Consider the following 27,797-nt stretch of genomic DNA (forward strand, 5'->3'; position numbering starts at 1 on the left):
ACGTTTCTATTTGTATTACAAATAAATAAACATTGAATGTGGAATTAGCTTGTAACTCTTAATTTTTTGTCTAGCGCCAAGCAGAATGGCGCTGCTTAGATTGTATGGTACCGTAAGCGTTGGGTGTTTTGTCTCTTTCATGGGAAAAGCTCTAGGAATACCATGTCTTCTAAGCTGCAGACCTTACTCTGCTGGAACCCAGCTCCTAAAATGAATAATGTGTCCGTCATATCTCAGGTAGGTTGGATTTTACTGCATTGAAAAAACCTGGCTCTTGCAGGAAGGTCGGGCGAAACGGCGAAGATGAATTCAGCCACGTTGGGGCCTTAATGCAACAAGTGGATGTCGTCGAACGGTTGGGAAGGTGTCAGTGTTCCTGTAAATCGGTACCCTAAATGCCTTCCTCCCGCGTGCCGAGATGTAGTCATCAGGAAAGCTGCAGGTTTGTGTTTTACCGAGAATTTACAGTGGCGATTTTTAGCCTGGCTGTTGGAAATGCACAGAAACGTAAGTTGCTGCGGCTTGTCGTGAGAACGGGGGAATGCATTCAGTCTCCCGTTACGGGATTGTGTCCGTTACTGCTAAAGCTTCGAACCTGAAACTCAACCAACCTGAGAACACGCACCGGCTGATTATTATTTAGCTAGTGAAGTTGCTGGTAGCTGACTCAGTTAAAATTAACCAATATATGAATCGGTGTGTACGCGTTACAGGAAAAAAGTCATCTCTTACACTGTGTGACGTGCTTCAAGCGGAGCTCCGATGCCTTGCTCTTCCCTTTTACCCTTGCACATTTATAGTTCGTGACGTGCATGGAGTTAAAAATGAGTCGGTGGTCCTTGAGTCCGTTTGACTTGGCAGAGTTGGGGGGAAAGGGAAAAGGGCTGAACCCTTTCAGCGACTCGCACTGCTTGCTGTGGAACAAAGCATTCTGGATTGGAAATCATTTTGAGCTGCTGTATCATTGATTAAGACAGTATTTCCTTGCGCTTCTCAGGACCTGTTTCTGACACGGAGTAATCGAAGCGTTCTTGCGAAATACCTGTATAAAACCGTTCTTGGGACAAACGTGCACGCTTGAAATATCCGTAGGTAATAATAAGGTGAAGGAAGCCGCTCCTCCCACGATTCTGCTTTTTTAATAAGGAAAAAACATTACACCAAATGATCCTGTGGGAAAGCTGCTTCTTCCTCCCTTCCTGTAGCTTTGTTCTGATCCTTTCCCACTTTTGGCTCCGTTGCAGGACATTTGCTGAGGTTCTACTTTGTTCGTGCCGTTCCTGGGATGATTTCAATACAGTTTCAACCTGAAGAGAGAGGATGCTGTTAGCCAGAAGCAGCGATAAAATTTCTTGTCGGTAGCTTGCAAAGCACTTTGTTATAAAGAGGGGGAAGGTCTGTGCTATGGAAGCAGCAGCTGATGCTAAAGCCGCCCCTGTCTCGGGTACAGTCCCTGGTCTTTGTCCCGGTTCCTGATGAAGACGGGTTCCTGCTTGTCCGCAGCCCGGGAAGGTGGCATCGTGCGTGTGCTCTTCTGCCGCCTTCGCTACGGCAGTAAAACCTCTTGGCCAAAGGATAGGGAAAAAAAAACGGTGGGTGCCTGTTCCTGCACGCCTGCGGGTGCAGCAAAGTCCATCACGGCTTTCGGCGTCCTGGGACCTTCCCTCTCCTCAGTCTGGAAATCTCTTTTTCAAGCATTAAAAGCTGAAGGAGTGCCCTCGCTCTCTTTGGGGAGTTAATTAAGGCTCTTGATAAAAATCCGTACAAACCCCACAGGTGCTCCGTTCCCTGGGAAGAAGGAGCTGTGTGACATCCCCTCTGCCAGGGACGAGGCGTGTGTGTGCCCGTAGGCGCTGGGCTGTTATTTATAGAGCTGGCTCAGCGCCGAGAGCTGCTGTTGGAGAGCAGACGGGCTTTTAAAAATACACCTTCCCGAGGCCAGCCCACGCTCAGTGGGATGCAAACCTGGAGCCTGGGTCCCTCTGTCCGGAGGGACGCGCTTGGGGAGGCGAGCCCGAGCAGAAGGGCAGCGCCTCCGCAGACGGAGGGAGCTGCAGCTGGCATTTCACGTGCTCGTCTTCGGGTCAGCTACGCTTAAACCGTGGTCCTTGGGTGGTGACGAGAGCCCTAGCTGGTCCTGGCGTCGTGCAGCTGCATGAAAAGCTGAGTTTTTCACTTATTCCATAGGCAGAAGGGTCTCTGCAGAGGCAGCCGCTGTTCAGCTGTACCCATAGGGACGGGGTAGAGCATCAGCGAGCAGGGGAAAGCACTTGCCTTAGTAAAGAAAACTGTTCTCTGGAAAAAACCCACACTTATTTTTCTTCAAATGACGGGGCTCAAGTTTTGTCTTTGGCAGGGATTGCGCACCAGCCCCATCGCTGCTGCTGCCCGGGGACCTCCCCCACCTCGAGCCCCGTCCCCCTGTGTCAGCAGTGCCCCTTTGCTCCGGTCCCCATCGCGTGAGCGTGAGTTTGTGAACCAGAGGAGCTCGACTGCTTTGCCCGCTCTGTTTTGAGTTAAATCGAGGAAAGCTGTCGGTGTAAGCAGCTTTAACCGACTTCTCAGGAGCTACAAACCCTCTTTACGTTTTAACGCGCGGACGGAGAAGTGCCAATGCTTTGATGCCCGGTTTAGGTAAGGATAAGCCCACAGCCGGGCTCGTGTCCCAGGGGGTGCGCATCCTCCCCAGGCACCCCGAGAGGGAAATGGGAACTGTGTTCCCGGAGTGTTTTGACCGAACGGGAATGAAGGTGGAGCTTCCCTTCCCTGCGAGGGTGCGGGGTGGCCGTCGCACGCCAGCCGTCCGGCTGCGGTGGAGGCACGGCCCCACAGCTGGGTGGGGGACAGGCACCGGGTACCGGTGAGCGACAGCCGCTGCTCCGGGCCCTGGGACCTGCTGGGTGGGAGATAGATATACATGGACGGTATAGAAATACATATGTATACACACACACAAATACAGATATACATGCCTATAAGTATCTACAGACAAATTTTTTCTTAATATACACATACATAAGTGCATACGCATGCACACATATGTATACATACACACACGTATATGTGTATATACAGACAGAGATCCTAGCTAGTGTGGTGTGCCCCTGTTCCCATAGATATACTGGTGCAGTATATACATGTATATACACACACAGAGATCCTAGCTGGTGCGGTATCCCCCTGTTGCCATATATATACTGGTGCAGTATATATATATGTATATACCCACACAGAGATCCTAGTTAGTGCGGTGTTCCCCTGTTCCCACAGATATACTGGTGCAGTTTATGTATGTATATACACACACAGAGATCCTAGCTGGTGCAGTGTTCCCCTGTTCCCATATATATGTATACTGGTGCAGTATATATATGTATATACACACACACACAGTGAACATAGCTGGTGTGGTGTTTCCCTGTTCCCATAGATATACTGGTGCGGTATATATAAATGTATATACCCACACAGAGATCCTAGCTAGGGTGGTGTTCCCCTGTTCCAATATATATACTGGTGCAGTATATATATATGTATATACCCACACAGAGATCCTAGGTGGTGTGGTGTTTCCCTGTTCCCATAGATATACTGATGCAGTATTTATATGTATATACACACACAGAGATCCTAGCTAGTGCAGTGTTCCCCTGTTCCCATATACATACAGGTGCAGTGTATATATGTATGTACCCACACAGAGATCCTAGTTAGTGCAGTGTTCCCCTGTTCCCATAGATATACTGGTGCAGTATATATATGTATATACCCACACAGAGATCCTAGCTGGTGCAGTGTTCCCCTGTTCCCATATATATGTATACTGGTGCAGTATATATATGCATATACACACAGAGAACCTAGCTGGTGTGGTGTTTCCCTGTTCCCATAGATATACTGGTGCAGTATGTATATGTATATACCCACACAGAGATCCTAGCTATTGCAGTGTTCCCCTGTTCCCATAGATATACTGTTGCAGTATATATATGTATATATCCACACAGAGATCCTAGCTAGGGTGGTGTTCCCCTGTTCCCATAGATATATACTGGTGCAGTATATATATGTATGTACCCACACAGAGATCCTAGCTAGGGCAGTGTTCCACTGTTCCCATAGATACACTGGTGCGGTATATATAAATTTATATACCCACACAGAGATCCTAGCTGGTGCGGTGTTCCCCTGTTCCCATAGATATACTGATGCAGTATATATATATATGTATATACCCACACAGAGATCCTAGCTATTGCAGTGTTCCCCTGTTCCCATAGATACATACTGGTGCAGTATATATATGTATATACCCACACAGAGGTCCTAGCTAGGGTGGTGTTCCCATATATATACTGGTGCAGTACATATATATGTATATATCCACACAGAGATCCTAGCTAGTGCAGTGTTGCCCTGTTCCCATAGATATACTGGTGCAGTGTATATATATATATATATGTATATACCCACACAGAGATCCTAGCTGGTGCAGTGTTCCCCTGTTCCCATAGATATATACTGGTGCAGTATATGTATGTATATATCCACACAGAGATCCTAGCTAGTGCAGTGTTCCCCTGTTCCCATTGATATATACTGGTGCAGTATATGTATGTATATATCCACACAGAGATCCTAGCTAGTGCAGTGTTCCCCTGTTCCCATATACATACAGGTGCAGTATATATATGTATATACCCACACAGAGATCCTAGCTAGGGTGGTGTTCCCCTGTTCCTATAGATATACAATGGTGCAGTATATATATGTATATACACACAGAGTGAACCTAGCTGGTGTGGTGTTTCCCTGTTCCCATAGATGTATTGATGCAGTATTTATATGTACATACACACACAGAGAACCTAGCTGGTGCGGTGTTCCCCTGTTCCTATAGATATACTGGTGCAGTATATGTATATATACACCCACACAGAGATCCTAGCTAGTGCGGTGTCCCCATGTTCCCATATATCTATATATATATATATACTGGTGCAGTATATGTATGTATATACCCACACAGAGATCCTAGATAGTGCAGTGTTCCCCTGTTCCCATAGATATACTGGTGCAGTATATATATGTATATACAGACAGAGAGATCCTAGCTGGTGCGATGTTCCCCTGTTCCCATAGATATGTATACTGGTGCAGTATATGTATATATATACCCACACAGAGATCTTAGCTAGTGTAGTGTTCCCCTGTTCCCATAGATATAATGGTGCAGTATATGTATGTATATACCTACACAGAGATCCTAGCTAGTCTGGTGTTCCCCTGTTCCCATAGATATACTGGTTCAGTATATGTATGTATATACCCACACAGAGATCCTAGCTAGTGCGATGTTCCCCTGTTCCCATAGATATGTATACTGGTGCACTATATGTATATATATACCCACACAGAGATCCTAGCTAGGGTGGTGTTCCCATGTTCCCATAGATATACTGGTGCAGTATATATAAATGAATACACCCACACAGAGATCCTAGCTGGTGCGGTGTTCCCCTGTTCCCATAGATATACTGGTGCAGTATATGTATGTATATACCCTCACAGAGATCCTAGCTAGTGCAGTGTTCCCCTGTTCCCATAGATATATATTGGTGCAGTATACATATGTATATACCTACACAGAGATCCTAGCTAGGGTTGTGTTCCCATGTTCCCATAGATATACTGGTGCGGTATATAAAAATGTATATACCCACACAGAGATCCTAGCTGGTGCAGTGTTCCCCTGTTCCCGTAGATATGCTGGTGCAGTATATGTATGTATATAGCCACACAGAGATCTTAGCTAGTGCAGTGTTCCCCTGTTCCCATAGATATAGTGGTGCAGTATATATATATGTATATACCCACATGGAGATCCTAGCTAGGGCAGTGTTCCCCTCTTCCCATAGATATACTGGTGCGGTATATATAAATGTATATACCCACACAGAGATTCTAGCTGGTGCTCTATTCCCCTGTTCCCATAGATATACTGGTGCAGTATATATATGTATATACCCACACAGAGATCCTAGCTAGTGCAGTGTCCCCCTGTTCCCATATATATATGTACTGGTGCAGTATATGTATATATACCCCCCCCACAGAGATCCTAGCTAGTGCAGTGTTCCCCTGTTCCCATATATATACTGGTGCAGTATATATATGTATATACCCACACAGAGATTCTAGGTAGTGCAGTGTCCCCCTGTTCCCATACACGCATACTGGTGCAGTATATGTATGTATATACACACACAGAGATCCTAGCTAGTGCAATGTTCCCTGTGAGCACGGCATCCCAAAGCTGGAGGCTGGCGATGCTCTTGCTCTCAAATATAACATATTCATATAGCACACACACACACACGTATACATATGCATATATGTAGATAGACATTCTCACACAAATGCATACGTGGAAACATGCACAGATACACCCCCCCAAGCTGGTTCACCATCTTGCTTGTGAACATGGTTTCCCAAAGCTGGAGGATATATATAGACACAGACACACATATATATATATATATATATAGAGAGAGAGAGAATACATCAAAAATAGGCAGTGGGAAGGCACCCACCACCCTCCACGTCCCCGGGGACACCCCGCCGGAGGATCCTGCCCACCCCTTGCCAACCTTCAGCTATTTCCCTCGCAGCCAGTGCCGCAGGTATCTAAAGCCTGGGGAGGGAGGGAGGGACGGTGCGGGGGCTCAGGGGAGACAAGCGGCTGCTATTTTCATGGCACCAAGGGCTGAGATGCTTTTGGGCAAAGCCTTGTAAAGCAGATACTTACTTTATTTTTTTCCTAGCAATAGAAGGTTGGAAAGATGCCGTCAGCAGTCCTCGTGCAGCCTGGCTATGCGCTTGCAACGGTGGGGAGGAAAACTGGGTGAGCATGAAGAGGGAGAAAAAATAAATCTGGGAAATTTGGTCTCTTTGGGGCTGTGGGAGTGCTGGCAGTGCCCTGGCCTCATGGAGCCCCAGGCACCCACCCTGTTAACTGCACCGGGATTTCAGCTCTCCAGGGTAGCCCTGCACCCCAGCCGGGCCCCCAAAGGCAGCCGAGACCCGGCTCAGCCCAAAACTCTGACGTGAACAACTCCCGTTCAAGGTGAGGATGCTAGCAATGAAAATCAGATGGTTTTCCCCCCATTTTATACAATGAGTGGGGCTGATTCTGCAGCAAAGGCTGCACGCCCAGCCGCTCGTCCCACCCGAGAGCGTCCCTTTAAAAACAGGCTGCAAAAACCTTGCATCCCACGATAAATAAGCGGAGGAAAAAGTCTGAGCCCCGTCCTCCTCCGCTGCCTCCCGGAGGGGTGTGAGCCGCTGCCCCTCGCACCCAGCCGAGCCGTGGAAGTGGGCTAGCACAGAATGGGAGGAGAAGCTATTCATTTTTAAAACACTGTATTTTTAATCCTTAAAAAATACTAGGACAGTATTTAACAAACTTCATTACACATCCGGCGGACATATGCTTTCTTTTCATCCATAAAATTAATATTAGCATAAATAATTCTGTTATGCAAAAAGAAAGATTTTTGTCAAACAGCACCGATCATCCGGTCTCGCGTGACACCAAGTATGTACAATTATAATACACGTGTGGACCCTTGCTGGACATAAGCTCTTCGAAACTGCTCCGTTTGTAGAAAACACTTCAAACTGCTTTATTTATTTATATATTTTTTAAAATTTTTTGATTTATTTTTCTCCTTTGCTTAAACAGGTGAATATTTTTAAAATAAGTATGTACAGCTGGACACTGGAGATTTGCATTAAGGTGCTTTAATTTGCTATCGTTTGTATTCAGTGCATTAAGAAGGCGGCAAATTAAAATCTCCACCCAATTGCTCCGGTTAATGAATGCAACGCAGTTTGAGAGCCGCGGCCAGCAAAGCCCGGGGGTTTGCTACAGCTCAGCCACGGGAATGAGCAATCCTCATTTTTTTAAGGATAGTATTTTTTAAAGATTTTTGCAGCCCCGTAGTTCGCCCCAAGTTCACGGGGCACGTTGCTCCGGTGGCCCCTGCGTCCCCGCGTCACTGCCACCTCACTGCAAACCCAGTTTGAAGCTCCTCTCGCTGCGGCACGGTGCCACGAGCAGGGCTTGGGGGTTTTGGTACGTGTAGGGGGTTTGGGGTTGGGGTTTTTTTGGCTTTTGGACCTGTTTAGGTGATTTTGCACAAAGGGGTGTACTCTCATCTCGATGCAAACCCGAACTCAGCACCCAAATCCCTCGGCATGGAGGCGAACCTCTGCTCCGTGACCGGCGAGGGGCTGGGATGGGGCGCGGGGCGGGGGGAGCCGGTGGCCCCGGCAGCATCACTCCAGCCCTTGGGCGCTCCGCTCCCGCTCCGCCGCTCGCCTGCGGCTCCCGCTTTTAAAAAATCCGAGCTGCAGGGATTAAAGAGAAACAAAAGAAAACCCCACCATTACTTCAGCTGGTTGCTGGGAAGAGCCTTTCTTTTAACGGGATATTTGCCGGGAGGTTTAGACCCTGACTATAACTAATATGGAAGCGGAAAGAGGTTAGAGGACCTTTTGCAGTTCCCAGCGGTGCCGAGGGGCTCGTGGTACTGTGGACACGGAGCTGGGGGGTCCCTCCACGCAGGGGGTTCTCCACTGACCCCCGATGCGCACGGTTTAAGCGCTGCTCACCTTCCAGAGCGCAAGGACGAGCAGGGCCAGGAGCAGGAGACCTCCTAACGTGCTCCCCAGGATGATCCAGATGGGGATCTGCGACTCCTCCGGCTTGGAGATTTCAAACGTGATCTGCAAAGAAAAAGCATCAAAATACGCTGCTGCCCTGGGGTGCAAGAGCCGGGTGGCCGCAGGATGATGCTGAGCATCCCCTCCCTTTGGGAGGATGCTGGAGCTGCTGGGGAGGGTGCCAGCCCCATGCACCAGTGATTTGGCTCAGGTTTTTCCTACTCAAGCCGGTGGGGCCGGGACCGGAGCTGCCTGGCTCCGACCACACCTGCACCGAGCTGCCCCGGGCTCTGCAGAGCCGGGTGCCCAGCGTGGGTTGCTCCAGACCTTCTGCCGGCCGCAGGGTTTTTCCCGCTGGGGTCAGAGCAGGGTGTTGCAGCATCCCCAAAGCTGCTGGGTCCGTGTGTGACCGTCCTGCCCGGGGGCTCACCTGCCGACTGGGGTCCTCCTCGCGGAAGATGAAGGGGCTCCCGAAGCGTCGCTGGAGAGCGGCGTTCGTGGTGAGCTTCAGTGACTTGAACTTCAGCTGCTCAAAGAGATGCTGGTCATGAGCACCGGCCACGGGAGAGGACCCAGCGCCCCGACCGGGTGCCCCCCCACGGCTCTGCTCCCCAACACAGCTTTGCATCCGTGCCAGGGATGCTGTGTGCTGCGTCTGTGGGGGAGGACAGCGCAGGTCAAGTAGTGAGTGCGGCTAAATTACAGCAAAAAGGACTGCTGGAGATTAAATTCCCTGTGATGAGGTGCTGTGCGGGATGTTGGATGCACTCACTGATAGAGTAAGTAGGATTTGAAAACAAAAATCACCCCGCGCGTGCCCGGGCTCCCGGGGAAGGCAGGCAATCGTGGGAGAGGAAGAAACCCCACTTTTTCGTGGTGCGAGAGCTCCTTTGGGGGATTTCTCCTCAAAAGCCATGTGCCTGCTTTGGGAGGACTTACTGCTTTCAGAGACTTCATCCACAGATTGCCACGCAAGTGCAAGTTCATCTCCTCGTTGGGGGCTAATTTCACATTGCAGTCGATGGAAACGACGTCGGAGTTGCTGTGGTTCTGCAAGGGGAGAAGTCTGTGGGGCGGGAGCATCGCTGCCGAGGAGGGGATAAAACCCCCCTGGGCTTCTCCCCTGGCACACACCGAGGGGGGCGAGATCCAAACCCCGGCGGAGGGGCCGTGCACCCGTCCTCCCCCGTGGCCATGGGGCAGCCCCATCCCGGGGTCTTTCTCTCTGGTTTGGTGGCTGCCCGGGGCGGCAGGGCTCAACCTGGGGCCAGGATCAGGCCCAGGGAGGCACGTACCAGGTGGGGGGTGCGGGAGAGGTCCTCATCGGCGGGTGTCCTGCGGTAGTCAGTGGTGTTTCCCCAGATGTTGCAGGTTGCGTTCTCCTGCGGGAGAAACCGATGGGCTCCGGGGACAGGGACCACGGCGGCTGCCACCCCACGTCCTGCCCTGTGCTCAGCACCCATCCTGGTGGAAGTGGGGTGGTCCCGGCACCCCATGGGCTTTGCTGGTGCTTGGGGCTGAGCTGGGGTCGCTGTGGGATGTGGCTGCTGCTGCTGCACCGTGGGGCTGGAGGATGTCCTGGCCCAAAAGGAGTCCAGCATCTTAATTTAATTAATTCCGGTGATTTTGTGCCTCTCCCCAGTAAAACTCAGCCCGGCAGAGAGCCCCATCCAAGGCGCCACCCACGTGCGCTGGGGTGTCACAAGCGACACGGGGATTTTGCCAGAGCCGGCAATACAAAACACCCCGATCGAGGCCAAACCCATCGGTAAACACTGTCTCCTGCGCTGGGCTCTTTCCGTCACCGGCACATGAGTCCCGCACGGCTGCAGGAGCAGCGGGAGGCTCGGGATGCCCCGGGGTCTGCCACCAGCCCTCTCACCGCTTTTAGGGTCGCTCACGCCTGCAGTTCCCCCCAGGCACAGCTAATGCTTTCAAGACCCTCAAGAATTAATTGCATACCGGAGGGAGGTCTAGCTCGGAGAAATATTTAGACTAAACCCTTTGGCCGCTACTATTTTCCATGTTTCCAGCCAAGCGAATGCAAAGGGGAGAAGCCCGGGCACGAGCCAAGACCGTCCGTGCAGGTGCGATCATGGGGGGGGTTTGCAAAAGGATGGGGTGACCCGCTGTGGGGTGTCTCCATCCCCACGCCTGGCACAGAGGGGACCCATTCGTGCTTAATAGGGGTGAAACCCCCTCCTACCTGGTCCACCACGAATTCGGTCAAGAGCAGGAGGCGGTTGCCCGCCCGGGTGGCCACGGGGACGGTGAGCTTGATGGTCACCCCCTCCACGGGGAAGAAGCCCAGGTTCTGCAGCTGCGAGGGCAGAGGACAGGGATGTGCCCGGCGTCCCGTGGGATGGGGACGAGCAGGGTGACCATGGCACATCTGGGACGGCACTCAGGGGGGTCCCTCAGCCAGTTTAAAACCCCCTCCTTACCTTGAAGGTGCAATGAAAGGGGGGGCCGATGCTGTCGTATCTCTCCAGGGAGCTGTTCGACCTGATTTCGTAGTAGTCCAGGCTCGACGCCCTGTCGTGAGGAAGGAGGACAAGTCGCGAGGAGGGCTCGGAGCAAACAGAGCACGAAGCAGCCCCGCACCCAGCTGCCCCCAGCACCAGGCTGGGCTGCCCCAGCCCCGCCGCAGGCAGATTCCCCAAGGAGAGGATTTTCAGTCTGGCCCCATTTTGGATGGAAACCATCGCCTGGCTCCACCTCGTGCAAAAAAAAAAAAAAAAAAAAAAAAAAAGACGGGTATTTTCACGCTCTTCTGCTTCTGCAGTATTTTCCCTTTCTTTGTAGAACTTTTCTCACCTTTTTATTATAACAGAGACATCCAAGGCCCTGGTCGGCGGTTTGAATGTCATGTGTAAATCAGAGGAGGGAAATCACATCTCTGTTTTGCAGCTGGAGAGGAGGGGAAGGAGCCAGGAGCATCCGATGGGTGCCCGTGAGTGCGTGGCTGGGGGCGCCTGCCCTGGGGCGCACACTTGCAGGTGTCATGACACGGAGCACATGGCCCAAATCCCCCCAGATTCTTTGAAATTATTGCCCCTTTTTTCCCCCCAAGGTGCCTAAATTTGAATTTTTTTTGTGCTGTTACCTTTTCCCCAAGTTCTCCCTTCTCCCATAAGGGCGATTCTGGTATTTAAATTGAGAATCCCCCCCGCTCCCCACAAATTGTAAGTATTAAAGTGGTTTTATTTTCAGTGCCCCACTGCTCCTAGTGTGAAAAAATAACTTGAATGGAAGTCTCAAAAAAGCTGCTAAGAAGTACGGCAAGTGGTGCCAGGGAATGTGCTTCTGGGGTCCACGTTTTTTCTTATAATCAGGTTAATAAATTATCATCTGTGCCTTAGCTCCCTGCTCGCCTTGGACCGAGGACGCTCGCTGCTTTAGTTACTGCTGATGCCCGAACCTTTCCCCGCACATCTCTCAGCTGAGCTTCTGCTAAGGGGATTTTTAGTGGGATGGCTCCCGGCCCAGAGACTGGCTAGTAACACATGTTATGAACATTATTGCCTACAATAAGTACTTTTTCCCCTTTAAAAAAAATTGCCCTCACACCTATTTAATAACATTTGTGCGTTTAAACACTATGAAAGCACAGCACCTCCTTGCTCCTTGCTGTTGATTTGTATAAGGACCCACTGAGCGGGATGCCCCTGATTTTATGGTTCCTTCGAGCCCCTTTTCTAAACAAATTCCCCAAATTAAAGCTCAATTTGCACTGGGCTCTGGTTGAACGCAGCTCCCATGGGGCCGGCGCTGGTCTTCCCGAAGGACACCCTGCAAGCCGGGTCCCCCCCAAAAGCTGCGTCCCCTTCCAGAACACGCACCTGGTGAAGAGCAGGTCGGCTTCGTACTTCAGCTGAAAATTCAGGTGGGCGAAGTTGTCCTCCTTGGTGCTCTCCTTCTCCTCGCTGTCGCTGAAACAGCAGCGGGGCAAGCGGGGGTGAGGTGGGAGCCGGCTCCCCTCTGGTTGGTTTTTGGGGGGGGTCATAGGAAGCAGATGGGGAAGGGCTGAACTTTTGCTTTTTGGCTAAAGCATAAAGAGGAGCATTTTTATTCGGTAACTTCTATTAGCCCAAGGCCATAAAAGTAGATCATTTGGAGAGAGGTTTCCCACCCAGCAGCCTTAAAACGGTGCGGCAGCCCCGGCAGAGCAAATCCTCGGCGGCTCTCTGCCACCACGACTGATGAAAACGAAAAAAGTACCCTAACGAGATTTCCCTTGGCTGTCAGAAAACCGTACCCGCGCAGGGCAAGTGAGCGAGGAGAATTTTGCAAAGCTGTTAGGAACTACTTTTCCCGGGAGTGTTTGCCGTTGTGAAGGTGGGTAAGAAAGCGGCAGCGGCCGAGACCCTTTCTGCTCAGCGCGGAGCCTGGCAGCGACTGCACAGCCTCCACGTATACAGAAAAGTGATGGATATAAATATATAGACAAATAAAAATATCCTGGTTTGTGAATACAGGGCTGCACACTCCGTAAGAACCCATGGCAATCAGGTTTTCTTGTGGTTATTCCCCGAGTAAAGCCTCCAGCGTCACCTACGGCTATGGAAGAAGGAAACCCAGCGCAAGCAGGCAACGTCCCGTAGACCTCGCAGACACGTGCAAGGGAGAAAGCAACCATTAACCTGTTGGCGATCAAGTAGATCTCCATGCTTTGAAGGAAAATTGACTTGCTGAATTCAAAATCCAGGCGAAAAGCTACCTGCGGAGGTTGGAAACAGATTGGAGAAAACATTAGGGGAAAAAATAAAGCCCTGAGTGCCGGCCAGGAGCGGTGCGGGTGAGAGCATCCCCGTGATCCCAGCGGGAGATGCTGCCAGGCTTTGGGCAGAGCCTCGGCTTTCCAGGGAGAGAAGAGGCCACGCCGGGCATTTGCAGGATTTGCTCTCAGCCCTGCACTTTGTATTTTTTTTTGCTCTGAGATTGGAGAAGCAAGCAGCCCCCTCTTTGGAAAAGAAACCCTCCGGGGGACCTGCAGCGAGAGGCCGCTCACTCCCATCTGCGGCACGGGGTCGGCTGGCGGGGGAAGGCAGCCGGAGAGAGGCCAACAACAATAAAATGTGATAAATGTCACATCTGCAAGAGCTGTGGCAATGACCTCAAACTGTCTGGGACTGCACAGCTGACTATAATATTAAAGCTCCTGCTGCTCTTGGGCCAAATTTCCATTTCCAGCTTGTCTTTGTTTTGGCAGGACCTGGACTACCTGATGCCACGCAGATGCATTCTCAGCCCCCGTAGGTCATGGGGAGTCGGGGATGCTGTGCTCTCGTGTGCGGCCACAGGCATCTGAGAGGGCTTTTTTGGGAGCTTTAAAGCCTACCGAGGTGCCTGGAGCTCATCTGTCATTATCAAGCTTCTGTCAAGGAAAGGCTTCAGACGGATACGGCAGTTGGAAAGATTTATTTCTTTAGATCCCGCTCGTCTCGGCCCGTTTTCCCACCGGGATGCAGGATGGGCAGGTGGGATTTCACAAGATGATGACTGCAGAGAGTGGCCCCGGCGAGCGAGGTCCTGCTCTGCCCGGGGCATCTCCTCGCTTTTACTTCCCTACCTTAATGCTGCCCGTCATGTTTGCAAAGGGTTTTATGGCATATAAAAAATGCCGCTCACTGGACCTGGCCTTACCCCGTGTGCTGGGAACCGCTGTGAGCTGCGGTTCAGAGGATGCCACCAGCCCGAGGGGGCTCGGGCAGGCTCGGAGGAGGGTCCGGTTGGACCCCGGGTGTTCGGAGCAAGGAAAATCTCTCAGAGAAGGGTGCCTCGTCCTACGAGGAAGGAAGGAGCTCGGGGAAGTCACCAGCAGTGGTTTGAAGCCCACATTAAACTGCTCCAAAGAGTTGGAGTCAAATTCTTTGACTCAGAGGAGTGGGGTTTGATTTGGTGCCGGGCGATCTCCTAGCATCAAGGCAGCGTCCTAACCATCCCAGCTCCCCTAACGCGCCTTTCGAATGCCAGCAGCGGACAGAGAAAGGGTAGAAACCAAATATTTCTCCTTCAAAACCCTGTTCAAAGCCACCCAGCCCAAAGGTGGATGGATACGGCCTTGCGGCCGTGCCAGGAGCCGAGGGCTCCCATCCCGTGGGTGAAGCCTCATTTGGGCGGGAGGGAATAGCTTTACCTTGGCCTTGGCTCGGAAAAAAGGGTAGCTCACGTTGCACACTTTCTTGTTGGGGTGCTTGTCTTCAGTCACGCAGTCGATGTTGACGTCCGTGTCGTCCTAAAACGGGACGCGATGTGTCCGTGACACCGGGCACGAGGACCATGACCTGGCTCTTTATGAAAGCAGCAACCACGGGGCTCAAAACAGGCTTTAACTTTTGGAAAAAACAACCAAACCAACCAACCCCTCCCCTGCTTGCTGCAGGCTGGGAATCCTTCCCATGCAGCTGAATTTATAGGGCCGCTCCTGGAGAGGGGCATTTCTAGCAAGTGGCTTCCAGCTTTCTGATTTAAATCCTCTTTAGAAATTTAACTACAGTGGTGAATGAATGAACCCAATTATTCTTGGCACTATAATTGGGAAGAATAAAATTTTTCTGTGCTGAGGAGTCACAGGGAAGTATCAAGAGATAACATGAGCTCTTATTCTGCACGGCCACCAGCTAAGGAGTAATATTTAATTCCCTTGTCTCAACAATTACGTTCCTGCTGCTTGAACACCTTCCAGCTCACCGACCAAGCTGGGGAAGCTGCTGCCCATCGCAAAGCCCAAGCGTGGGCTGGGGTGAGCTGGGACACCGACCCTGCTCTGCCTCCTCCGCTGCCAAGCTGTAGTAAACCTACAAGTGGTTGTAGCCTGTTTGCACACACGCGTTCATCCCCACCACGAGATGATGAGCTATTCCAGTTTTTGGCCCTGTGGTAGACCCCGTAAGGGTCTTGGACAAGTCCTACCCAGGAGCTGAAATATCCCAGCACCAGCCGCAGGGAAAACTCATTGGCAGCCGTCAACAACAGCCCGGGGCTTTCTCCCACTCATCTGCTGAGATGACGGGCTTGCTGGGACCACAGCTACTTTTTATTTGGGTCTCTGTGCGGCCTCTGACACAAACATCCATCCCCTCCGGTTGGCAATTTGCCTTTTTATAAGGAACGGCAGCCAGGAACCCATTAGCAGAGTGATGCTTCTATAACCAGCTGCAAATATTTCCTGCGACCACCGCTGCACGGTGCTTTCTGTTACCGACCGTCGTAAGGTTTTTTTCCCCCTCACTTAATTTGGACTAATCTCTCAGAAAACGCATTTTTCTTATTTTGTGGGCAACGTGCCCCACAATTTTCCCTTGGCACAGCTTGTAGAAAAACAAACGCAGGACATGGGATCTGCGGGCGGGTATGAAGTCATCGGGGGGATGAGGGAAGGCTCAGCAGCATCAGCATATTTCCCAAACCTCCCTGGGAGAAGGAAGGGGTTGCACAGAGATGAGCAAGTGGTGGGGGTGAAATACTGGGGAGGGCACCCGTGGCATGGGGACGGGCTCGTCCAGGGGACAGCCATAGAGAAGTGGCATCGCCCGGCTCGACGCTGAGCTGTGGCCACGTTCCTGCTATCAGCCCGTATTTCCAGGAGTTATATCTCAGCTGCAAAAATTCATCCCTGACGGGAACTTGGCCACGTGCAGCAAGTATTTTTAAACTATTGGAGTAGAAAAATAAAGAGGGAAATAATTTCATCTGCAGTTGACCTTTCAAGCTCTTAAAATTCAAACGTTTTGGTATTTCCAAAATAAAGAGCTGAAAGGGCTGTAAGTGCTTAGAAACTAAGCCCATAAACATGTCTGATTTATGAGGGAGGGAGGCAATTTCGGGCTCTGGTTTAGGCCACAGCTTTCTCATCCGGCTGGGATTAGAAGCGCCCCTGGAAAGCCCTGGATCTCCCCCGGCGGCCTCACCTTGGGGATCAAGCTGGCGAACTGGAGGTTTCTGGAGAAGGAGATGTTGAGGACCGTGCTGTAGGCGTTTTCGCCTCGGTTCTCCAGCGCCGCCTCCACGGCCACCCTCCTCCTGCTGCTCTCGATGACGAAGACGGAGGTGTCGAAGGAGAGGGTGAAGGCTGAGCAGTCCGGCGGTGCCCTCCGCAGAGCCCGCCGGCAGTAGTCCCTGCAAGAGGAGGGCAGCGGTGCAGGCAAGCGCTGCCTGCGACGCCTCGCCAAGACCTAGCCCCAGGAATTTTATCTGCGTATGATAGCGCAAGGAAATCCCCGCTCTTCCTCTGTCGTGCTGCGCTGCTGTGGAAAGAGGAGTCACAAATTCCTCCCGTGGACCATCATTTTGCTGGTGATTTTCGGCTAACGGTGCCTAGCTTTCTCCTAGCTTTCTCAGACCCGGTTAGGAGCTCTTAATACAGCTGGGATGTAAGGAAAAAATAGATCCCATACCATGAGCAAAAGGCAAAGCTGAACTCAGTTTCAGCCTGGCTGAGATCTACCTCCCGCTAAGTTTATCGGCACAAACTCTGCAATGACAGCGTCCGCTTTTTGAGACTTGACGGGTGTTTGGGCATTTATTTTCTTTATGCAAAATAAAAAAGGAAAGGAAAATGTAGGACGGTGCCACCTTCAGAGCCACCTTCTGCCTCTAACAGCGGGGCGGCCAGGGCACTGGTTTGAAGGAATAGCTCTATTCCAACAAGTCACCTGAAAAGTGGTTTTCTCAGCAGAAATCACCTCCACATCAGCTGCTCTTGCAGCCCACGACCCGGTGCCCACCGATGCCGTTGGGAAAGCTCCACAGGCTTCAGGAGAAACTGGACTAGAGGTCTGGCATCCTGACAGCCTACGGTGTCTGCTCATGATTATCTGTAGGACTCCAGCCACTAAGTTCCATAAATAATCCTCTACCTACAGCTCACTTCAGCCTCCCGCAGCGCAGCCCAGCCAGGACCAGTCGTACCCTGGGTCGCAGCCTCAGGACCAAGAGCTTTACAGGAGGCACAGAGCAATAAATGCTGAATTACAGGATACAAGTAATCCCCAAGTAGCAGCACTGGCCATGAACTTGGTCCAGAGCTCACTGCCGTCAACGGGAGGTGGATGTTCAGGCTCCTGTGCTCCTAGATAACCTTTAAAAGCTCTTTAAGCGATCAGATGTAGCGTATAATTATTTCTGCTGCATGAGTCAAGCCTGTAATTGCCAAGTGGGTAATGCCAGCCTTGCATTTATTCTCCTCTGTTATTTACTGATTTGTCTCCCTGGGGCTCATCACCATGGTATCAAATATTAGTTGTTTTGTGGATTCCCTGGAAAAAAACACTGATTCGTTCCAGGCAGGGAGCAGGCAGAGGCTCAGAGACCCACTGCGAGTGGAAGTGCCGAGAAGAACCTCGTGGTGGTATTGGATGAAGGACCCGCTGCAATGCTGGTACCTATGGACCATGGGTTGGGGCTGGGTTTCGGAGCCCCCGCGGTTTGTGATACTGGTTGGGAGGATGCCCTGAGCGATCTACTCACATGGCACTGGGCACATCGCTTCTGGCATCCAGGACCAGATCAGGGACGCAGTGCTCATCCTCATTGCACCCGTTCCAGAAAGGGACCTGAGGGGGACAAGAGCAGCTCGGTGATGCTTTCAGCCCCAGGTTGTACTCCGAGGAGAAGGGACAAGAGGAAATGGCCTCAAGTTGCACCAGTGGAGGTTTAGGCTGGATACTAGGAACAATGTCTTTCCTGAGAGAGCAGTGGAGCACTGGCAGAGGCTGCCCAGGGAGGTGGTGGAGTCACCATCGCTGGAGGTGTTCAAGGAACGTGTGGATGTGGCACTGCGGGACATGGTTTAGTGGGCATGGGGGGGTTGGGGTGATGGTTGGACATGATGGTCTTACAGGTCTTTTCCAACCATAGTGATTCTCATTCTGGCGGTGATCCCAGGCTGCAGCGAATGTGAACATATTGCTATCACGGGAGGGACCAGGGATTACAGCCCCAAGATAAAGGAGCAAATGTTACATCCAGAGATAGATCTGCTGACCAAGTGCCTGATAAAAGGCACCCTGGGAGGTCTGTGCTGCTACCTACCGAGACCTTGAGCGCGGTGGGCCAGCCGTCGTCCAGCATGGGGCCGTTCTCGGGGTGCTCCAGCTGGTAGTCGATGGAGAACGTCACCGGCTTCACATAGTCAGCTGTGTCCTGCGGTGGACAGAAAGCGTCGTTGGGAAGGACAGGACTCCTGCTCGTGGAGGGGCAGGATCAGAGAGCAAGGTGAGGCAGAACTACAGGCATGTGTGGTTATTTTATAAAATAAAAGCTTTGCAATCTAGTATACTTGGTGTGTAATCATTCTGTCTCTCCAGCTAACCCTTACCCAAGGGACAGGGACAACCCAAGCTCAGCGGTGCTGCTCAGCACCGTCTGATGGTGTGGGAAATGCTTCACCCTGCAGATGCTGGCTCCAAAAGATGGATGCTCCGGGGGGACTGACCCCAAGCCAGGCTCCCAGGGGGGACAGAGCTGTCCTGCAACCCTTACCTGGGGCTCGTCTGGCCGATAGCGAAGCTGCACCGTTCCTGCAGCTCTGTGAGCTCTTCCCATGCACTGCCTCTGCTGCACAGGGTGCACTTAGACGCTCTGAAGCGAGATGCTTCTTGGGCTAAATCAAGCTCCATCTCAAGCTCCAGACTCAAATTTCCCAGAAGTTCAAGGCTGTTCAGGCTGGGGCTTGGGGCCAGGCCAGTCTGGCAGCTCAGCCTTCCCTGACCTCCACAATACATCATTCACTGGGAATGTTTGATTTTGGCCAGGTTTGAGCATCAGCTGTTCCCTGCGAGCAATGCAGAGGGTTTCGCCAGCTCCTGCGCCCGGGGAGGGGCACCCTGAGAGTCAGAGGGGTGCAAAGGGTGAGGGCACCGGGGACTGGCATGGAGGCATTTGATTCCCGATGGAAAAAATGAGTTTTCACTGATTTTGGAGCAGGGGGACCAGCCTGACCTGGGCGTCAGGAGCGCACACCCTTCCCGAGGGCGCGGCTAGCGGCTCGTTGAAAGGAGCACAGTGCAAGCCGGGGCTGCGATGAAGTCAGCGCTTGGGGACCCAGCAGCTGCCGCGCGCCGGCAGCTCCATCCCTGACCACATCAAACCCAGCGTGAAGAAATCCAGGCTGGGGGATGAGGCTCATTTCCAGCCCCATGAAACCATCGAGGCTCCTCCGACCACGTCCTGGCTCATCGCTGTTTCGCACGAGGCGGAGAGCATCTTTGCACGGGCTGCTGGCTCTCCCCCGGGGCTGGCAGGAGAGGAGACCCCAGCCTTGTCCTCCTCTGCACTCACCAAGACGTGGAACTGGAGCCTGTCGCAGTGCTCCTGCCCGGCGAGGAGCGCCAGCCCCTTCTGCGTGTGCCGCTCTCCGCTCTCGTCCAGGTGAGCCCGCGGCGTGTACCTGCGCTCGTCGATGGTGGCATTGTACCGCAGCGCTGGAAGGAGAGCAGCGCCGTCAGGGCTTCTCCCCGGGGTTATGCTTGCTATATAGCAACACCGGGTCAAAAAATGGGCTTCTGTGCACTCAAACCCCTGTTGCCCCCCTGGGAGGAGTGCAGCAGGGAGCACGCTAAGGGAAAATCGGGAAAATCAGGCTATAGTTATTGTTACCTGTTTCTAACAGACATTTCTTTTGGGCAAAGCAACCTCTCTCCAAGTCGAATGAAGAACTTTAAAAATGCATTACTACAAGGCACTGAGTAAAACCTGTGCAGGGTATATAACCATCTGTCTCTTATGCATTCACATGCTGGCCTGTACCAGTTCTAGAGGTGTTGCACCCTGGAGCACCCTCCTCTCCTAGATGCTTTACTGGAGATCATTTCCTTCCTGCAGTGCTGTTGAAAAGAAACCGAAGACCCCCAACCTGGTGCTGTGCAGGGGGGCGATTTGCACCCTCTACACCAATGTGATGCAAAACACGCATAAGCAAAGAGCAACCGTCATCCCCCAGCACGGACTGTCCGCGGGGGGCTCTTCTGGGTAGAAATAAGTGTAAAAGTAAATAAATGAAGAAACCCCCACTCAACTTTTCATCCTGCAAGCTTCACAATCATAGTAGGGAGGAGGAAAACGCTGGGTTTGATAGTACAAATCAAAATTCTTGCTCTAGGGGATGGGATTTTTTCCTTCAGCTTCGCTTGGGACCCAATTTCCCTTTGACAGCGTTTGCTGCCGGGTTGCAGGGGGCCGGGCCGCTATCACTTCCCCCCGCTCCAGCTGAGTCACAAGCATCCGCCGGGTAGACTCGGGGTCACAGCAACATGCAAGGGTTTAATAGCAGAGCTGGCCAAAAACTTCAAGAGATTCCCCAGGATATTAGGGAAGCATGCACATATGGCCAGCAGATGTGTCCTGCCCCTGCAGCGGGGAGGACGGATGAGTTCTGTGGGACACGGTCCGGGCACGTCCTCTCCTGTCCCGCTGGCCGGCGAGGTGGTGGTGACATCCCCGCCACAAGTACCACGGCAAGGCAAGCTGCAGGAGAGCTTGGCCCCGGGGCATAGGTGGGAGAAGGGGTTAAGCACGGGTGAGGTCGGATCCTTGGGGTGTTTCTTGGCACTGCTTAACGGCAGAGCCACCGACCCTGCTACATCAGCCAGGATAGGGACAAATTTGTGGGTAAAAAGGGATGTGGCAGATGGCACCGTGCACTCCTCCAGACATGCCAAGCTCCTGGATGGTTTCCCTTGGCAGAAGCCGGGTGCTCCCTCAGGGCTGGAGACCTAAGCAATGCATGAATTGGGGTTTTTGTTGCACGAGCAGCAGTGCCACTTACCCACGCTGGCCGTCTGGAAGTGAGCCGAGAGGAAGACGGCGGTGAAGCAGACGAAGGCTGACATGCAGGTGGCATCCTTCCCATTCCGCTTGCAGTCCTTGGTGAAGATGTTGATTTTGGAGGGCTCAAAGCGGATGCTGGCATTGATCTGGACCACGCTGCGGGACCTGCGGGGCAAGCAAGGGTCGGGAGATGTGATGCAGCACAGAATGCCCGCAGACATCTGCAGCAGCCTCCAAAATTCTCCCATACCTCCCGATTTACCCTTTTCACACCTTTTCACCCATTTTTGCAACATCAAGAAGGTGCTGAAGAAGACCGAAGGCCATCACAGCATGCTGATCTACTCTCAGCTCATCTATATAGTATTTGAAGGATAAAATCTCTTGCACATGTTTGACTCCTGCTTACGCCAGTGAAGTAGCTCAAAACCAAGGGCAGGATTTGGCCCCTTGTGTGCACATAGCACTTGCCAAGGCAGACCCCAGGGTGGCCCATCTCTGCTGGGCACAGCTACCCTCCGTCCTAACAGCTGCAAGGGACTTTCCAAACATGAATCAATATTTGAAAATATTAAGTTGTTCTTATTCAATAAGAACAGAGGGAGCCTGGGCAAATCACCACAAATCAAATAGCTGGTTTAAAACTCCTGGGGGACTAATGTCGAAATTCAATGCAAAACTAACTCTGACGTCCTTCTAGGGCCCAACAGCATTGAAATCCCATGGCCCCATCGGACAGGGGGTTGTTATTGTGGAAAGATGGGTCAGATCATTGGGAGATCAGTTTTCCCCCAAAAAATGTCAGCATATTGCAATGAACTTCGGGCAGAGGAGAGTGCCAAAGGAGATACAGCTAACCACAACAGCACGGCGTTCCCCAGAGAGCCGACGGCCAAGTCTACGAGCCCGTCTTCGTTCAGGTCCAGCTGCCCGTGGATGCTGCATCCAAAATACATCAGGCCTGGCGCGAGGTCCGCAGCTGCTATCCGCTGAAAAGCAAAGGGGAGGATCCAGTCTGGTTTCCAGCAGGAGCATCCCTGCCTGCGAAGGAGGGGTTCGCCATGCCGACCTCCACCACGCTACTGAAGATGCCCCTTTCCAGGTGATTGCACCAAATATAATTTTCCAGGGAATGAGAGCAGTTTCTCTTTGGAGTCACCATGCAGAGATTTCTGCTGAATTTACTCTGCATATTTACTATTTCTCACACTTGTGAGAAATATCTATAGTAATATCTATAGTAATAGTATATAGTAAATATATATATATAGTAAATATCTATAGTAATCCATTGCACCGAGCGCTAAGCATTGCCCCTGATTTCAAGCACGTTTTCATAACCTACATTCGCTTTGTCTTGGACCCCTCACAAGAGAGAATATCTGGCAATAATAATTAACAATGCAATACTGCACGTGAATTTAATGTGTTCTATCAGTCCTTAAAATGGGCATAAATGACATTTGTTCTGATGAAGGATGAGGACAACCGAAGCACCCGGGAGATGTACCTGCTTGTACTTCTTCAGGACGGTCTCTTCGAAGCCGAGGAAGATGTATATTGCTCCTTGGTGCTCGTCCTCCAAAGGCGCCCCGACGACAAGGTCATTGTAGGAGTCCTGGTTGAGGTCTGGCACGGCAGCGATGCAGGAGCCGAAGCGGGAGTTCTGGTAGCTCTGCAGATCTACGAGGGCACCGCTGGAAACGAAGCGGTTCTGCTGGGCCAGCCAAAGAGAAAAGGCAAAAAAAACCCAACCCCAAAACCATCAGCAGCAAGCCTGGCAAGAGGAGAAAACCCTCAAAGGCAAGCAGACAAGACGCAGTGCTGTGTGAGCAATTTCTCTAAGGAATGAGGCGAGATCCCTCCCGGGGCTGCGGGACTTTCTGCTCAGCGTGTCCATGGGGATGGATGAGCCCGTGCCAGCCCCATGCCTGCTTTGCCTTCCTTTTATAGCAACCTACGTAAATAATTGCATAAAATTTGTGCTTTAGATACAGGGGCTCTTGCTGCTCCAGGTGGGCTCTGCAGCCTTGGATATGGAGCACGACCTGCTCACTGCCCCGTGTGCCCCTGGAGCCTGACGGTTTTGGCTCTGAAACTGCATTTTCACCCAGATTTGAGGGCAGCGGGAAAGCTGGTCCTGCCCCAGAGTGCGGCTGGGTGCCAGAGAAGGGGACGGGGGCAGGCACATGTTCCGTCTGTGCCCTGAGGCGATGGTGGAGAGACCGACCTTGCCCCCCCCACGACCCTGGGCAGGAGGGTGCCCTTGGAGGGAACGGTTTTGGGGGAGGCAAAGTGGATGGGGACTGTTTCTCCGGAGAGACACCCACGTTGCCAAGACCGTGCCTTGCACCCCGTGTGTTGCCTCTGCGAGGCCGGGAGCAGCAGGACCTCGCCTTGCACCCTGTGCATCACCTCCTTGGGACCGGGAAGCTTGCCTGGCCAGGAGCAGCGAAGCCTCAAGACGAGGTGGCTCCGCTCCAGCGCAGGCTGGACTCCCTTCGCTGGCAGCGAGCAAACCCCCTGAGATTGTTTATAAACAAGGAAAACAGAGAAATCCTCCTCGAGTCTTGCAGCAGCCACAATAGCAAGGCGCTGCCAAGCTCTGTTGCCTTTGGAGCCGGTGCCGTGCCCTGTGATGTCTGATGGAAGCTGGCGGGTGCTCACAGCCCGGAGCCACCCCAGGGAGGTGACATGAAGGGACACAGTTCCCGTGCTAGTGCCCAAATGCCCCGGCCCCTGTGGCATCGCTGGCTCACCTCGTGGTGCTGCCACGTACCTCCCGCAGGGTGTAGACGTAGACCTTCCCCCTCTCCCTGCCCTCGCTGAAGTACATGGGGGCTCCCACCAGCAAAACGTCAGTGACGCCGTCGCCGTTGACGTCGAGGGAGTTGATCTCGCTGCCGTAGTAGGAGCCGATCTGGAGGAGGCAGAGGAGGGGATCGCAGCAATGCTCCCGGCGTGCAGGGGCACTGCCACCCTCCCCGGCGGGGACCGCAGGGGCGTTCCGAGCCCCATCCCTGCTACAGCCATGCGGTTCAGAGCTGGGGGTGCAGTGACAGCCAGGTGATTCCCAGCTGCCTGTGGATGCATTACACTGCTGAGCCATTTAAACAGAACAATTTGCAAAATGAAGGGGGAGGATTTATGGAGGAGCATGCATGCCAGGTGGAAAAATCCGTGCAGCATCCTTGGCAGCGAGTGCCCCGGCATTACCTGCTCTCCCTTCAGCGCCTGGTGGATGGTGAGGTTTCGGTTGTTGTGCATGCTGAAAATGATGACTTTCCCAGTGTGGTTGAACCTGGGCGCTCCAGCGACGTAAATCCGCTCATGCTTGGTGGATATGACGGAGGAGACGGTGTAACCTGGAAGGGGGGCAGGCGCGGGGTTAGCACAGCCGAGCGGCTCCCTGCCTGCTCCCAGCCGCTGCCGGGTGCTCTGCTTCCCATTAGCCCCCAGCTGCTGACACAACTCTGGCTGCCTCCCAGATCGGGAAGCTAGAAACCCAGATTTCTTCAAAGATAAAGTCATTCATATAAATCCCAGCGCCCTGACCCTGGGCTTTGAGCCGCCTGCTCAGGTCCTACCTACACCCTGAGCAGTGCAGCTGCACCAGGAGTTCTGGCACTGCCTAACGCAGCCGGCAAACCCCGTGCAAAATCCTTCTTTCATGGAAGGCAAGTCCAATTCCCGGCCTGATAAGTGTTTTACTTCACGGCTGACATCAAGTCAAACAAACGCTAACAAGGTGCGTGCATGCCGGGAGGCTGCGGCACCCACTGCTCCGCTCCTGCGAGACCCCGGCAACACCGCATCCGAAACCAAGCGTGAAAGACTTTGCTGATGCTTGACGTTAACATACACAGCCCAATAAAAGCCACGAATCCATGAAGGCCGTTCGTTGCTCATGAGTCCTTATGGAAATAACCCTGCGTAAGTGGGTAAGCGATCCCTCTCTCCTACCCAGAGGGGTTATTTTCTGCGCCGGATCACCGACACCACACGTTGCACGCTGGGCTGCGGCGCTTGCCCGTCTGCAGATGGGCTTATGTAGGAATATAACGCCGGGGCTGCAAAATCCTATTTTTCAAACCCAGCTCCAGGTTCCTGCATGTTCACAGTCAGTTTTAAATGCTACTTAAATTATCAGAAACTCAAAGCATGGCCAACCATGAAGCTGGATCAGATCATCCGGGGTCACATCCAGTTGAATTTTGAGTATCTCCAGGGATTATCAGGGTTTACAGACCCCTTTCCCAGGGGTATTCACCTTACCTGGGGTCTCTGCCTCCCTAAATATTTCCCCTCTGGGGGGATAGTCCTAAGCTGAGCATCAGCCTTGAAACCCCCAGGTCCCAGCGCTGGGCGAGCCGGGTTGTTCCACAGGATGCACCGGCTTTTCCTTAATATTTCTGGTTTTCTTACTCCAGGCAATGGGAAAGACAGAGCCCAGCTGAGCTCCCACCTACTGTCATGGGTACCCCCACTCCAGGCACTTGCAGCCGAGTCCGGGGGACACTCTGCTGTCACCCCAAAGAGATGACCCATGTGTCCAGGGGCTGTTCACGTCCCCAGCGGAGGGAAGAGCCCCGACACACGGGCGGGTGTCCCCGCAGCATCCCACCCCGCTCCCTGCCACGGGGCAGCTCAGCCTGGCACGCAGATCTCTGGAGAGAGGCTTCGTTTTGCAAACCAGGCTGATATTTTTACTCCGGAGCTTCAATGGTCGCACATGGAATGGATTAACCCAGCCGGTATTTCCTCCCTAGGCATGAAATTTCATCGGTGCTTTTTAAGCTATTCCAGTAAGCGCTGCAGATGAGCCGGGCTGGCCGGTGTCTGAGCTACTTCTGCATTTAAATCACTTTCGTGGTGCACACCGGGGTCCACACTGGACTCTTCCCAGGTGAGGATGCTCACGTACACTGCATCCCTGAGCAAGGGGCAACACAGGTCTCCCACCGACGGGAGCTCGCAAACAGCCGGGCACGGTACCGCCTACGCTGGGAGCGCTGGCTGCTATTAGTCATTTGAGAAATATGTTGTGCTTCCTATTATTAAGCATAAAATCATGAATTCAGCCCTGGCAGCAGAGCCTCATTTGGCTTTCTTACCTAAATACGCTCCGTGATTTTTCAGCTCCTCCGGGAACTCCTGGAGATAGGATTCCCGCAGGGGAATGACCTTCCCGCTGCTGGTTTCCTTCAGGACGGCTCCGTTCCAGTCGTAGGCACCCACTGCCCCCAGCAAGATCCCATCCTGTGGGAAAGCAGGAGTAGTTTGAGGGTATTTCTCGCTAAATGGAGACAATTCTGCTCCACGCTGCCCATACGGGCAAAGCCGATTCATGCTGAGATGGACAAGGGGACCCGACGGGCTGGTTTTGTGTGAGAACACATATGGGGGTGCCTCAAAGCCCAAATCCTAGACGATATACTTATCGGAGGCTGCAGAGTGCAGAAGAGAAAAACAGCAAATGGTCCCTCCCAGAAATAACACATTTTATAGAAAAGGGGAGGAATCTCACAAATGGAAAAGAAAAAAAAATCAATAATAATAAAAAGAATAATCAAGCAAACCATTCTCCAAAGCACACCTGGAAAGATGGAGATTTTTAAACATGCTGGAATGACATTTCCACCCCACCCATATTTTTTCAGTGTGCTTTTCCTCTCCCCAGGAAAAGCCCGAGCGGGAATTCCTGCTGGCTTTTCGCTCGGACCTGCCAGCCCGCTGAGCCCGTGGGTGGAAGGGGGCTGACCACCTTCCGCATCCCACCACCAACAAGCGCCTTCCCCCATGGCACATCCCAGCACCTTGAGATCGTGGCATCGGGAGGAGTTGCTGCAGGCTGGTCCTGAGGAAAGCACCGGTCTCCCAGCAGCTCCCTTCCCCATGGGATAAACCGGCAGCAACAGCATTTTCTTCCTTATGCTCATGTTAGCAATTTAGCTTCATGATTAATAACCTGCCCAAAATTCCCGGCTCCCCACCTGCAGCTGCCGGTGATGGTAAAAAGCACGGGGTGCCTGCTCGCGCAGGCAGGGGCAAAAATCCCCGCATTTACTCTCTTACTTCCACAACATGTGATGAAAATCCAGTTTGGGACATTTCCAGGCCAAAGGAGATTTCATTCTTGTTGGTTCCTTAAAAAAAAAAAAAAAAAGGGAATTTGTACTTAATGGAGAGCTTTGCTTTCCTGGAGGGGCTGAGCGGTGCCTCGGTGGGTTGGGATGGGATGAGCGTCCACCTCCACCCCACCTGGGGCACAAAGGACCTCAGTTGCCACAGATGAGCCT

The 27,797-nt window shown here is 52.5% G+C and overlaps 1 protein-coding gene across 1 annotated transcript in view; it reads right to left on the reverse strand.

Moving 5' to 3' along the window:
- Positions 1–8,319: 8,319 nt before the first annotated feature.
- ITGA11 (integrin subunit alpha 11) overlaps positions 8,320–27,797 on the reverse strand; it is a 48,284-nt gene continuing 28,806 nt past the window's right edge. The window contains exons 10-30 of the mRNA XM_059823675.1: positions 27,574–27,644; positions 26,613–26,757; positions 24,715–24,863; positions 24,278–24,418; positions 23,009–23,212; positions 22,357–22,487; positions 21,497–21,663; positions 20,011–20,153; positions 18,763–18,873; positions 18,199–18,284; positions 16,641–16,848; positions 14,867–14,965; positions 13,371–13,447; positions 12,570–12,659; positions 11,172–11,262; positions 10,934–11,047; positions 10,023–10,109; positions 9,667–9,777; positions 9,158–9,253; positions 8,677–8,790; positions 8,320–8,412 (exon numbers count right to left, since the gene is read on the reverse strand). Of these exons, the coding sequence (XP_059679658.1) occupies positions 8,341–8,412; positions 8,677–8,790; positions 9,158–9,253; positions 9,667–9,777; positions 10,023–10,109; positions 10,934–11,047; positions 11,172–11,262; positions 12,570–12,659; positions 13,371–13,447; positions 14,867–14,965; positions 16,641–16,848; positions 18,199–18,284; positions 18,763–18,873; positions 20,011–20,153; positions 21,497–21,663; positions 22,357–22,487; positions 23,009–23,212; positions 24,278–24,418; positions 24,715–24,863; positions 26,613–26,757; positions 27,574–27,644 (2,507 nt within the window). The 3' untranslated portion in view covers positions 8,320–8,340. The remainder of the gene's footprint in view (positions 8,413–8,676; positions 8,791–9,157; positions 9,254–9,666; positions 9,778–10,022; positions 10,110–10,933; positions 11,048–11,171; positions 11,263–12,569; positions 12,660–13,370; positions 13,448–14,866; positions 14,966–16,640; positions 16,849–18,198; positions 18,285–18,762; positions 18,874–20,010; positions 20,154–21,496; positions 21,664–22,356; positions 22,488–23,008; positions 23,213–24,277; positions 24,419–24,714; positions 24,864–26,612; positions 26,758–27,573; positions 27,645–27,797) is intronic.

The sequence above is a fragment of the Gavia stellata genome, chromosome 13 (assembly GCF_030936135.1).
Source record: "Gavia stellata isolate bGavSte3 chromosome 13, bGavSte3.hap2, whole genome shotgun sequence".
In the NCBI taxonomy this organism is placed as follows: Eukaryota; Metazoa; Chordata; class Aves; order Gaviiformes; family Gaviidae; genus Gavia; species Gavia stellata.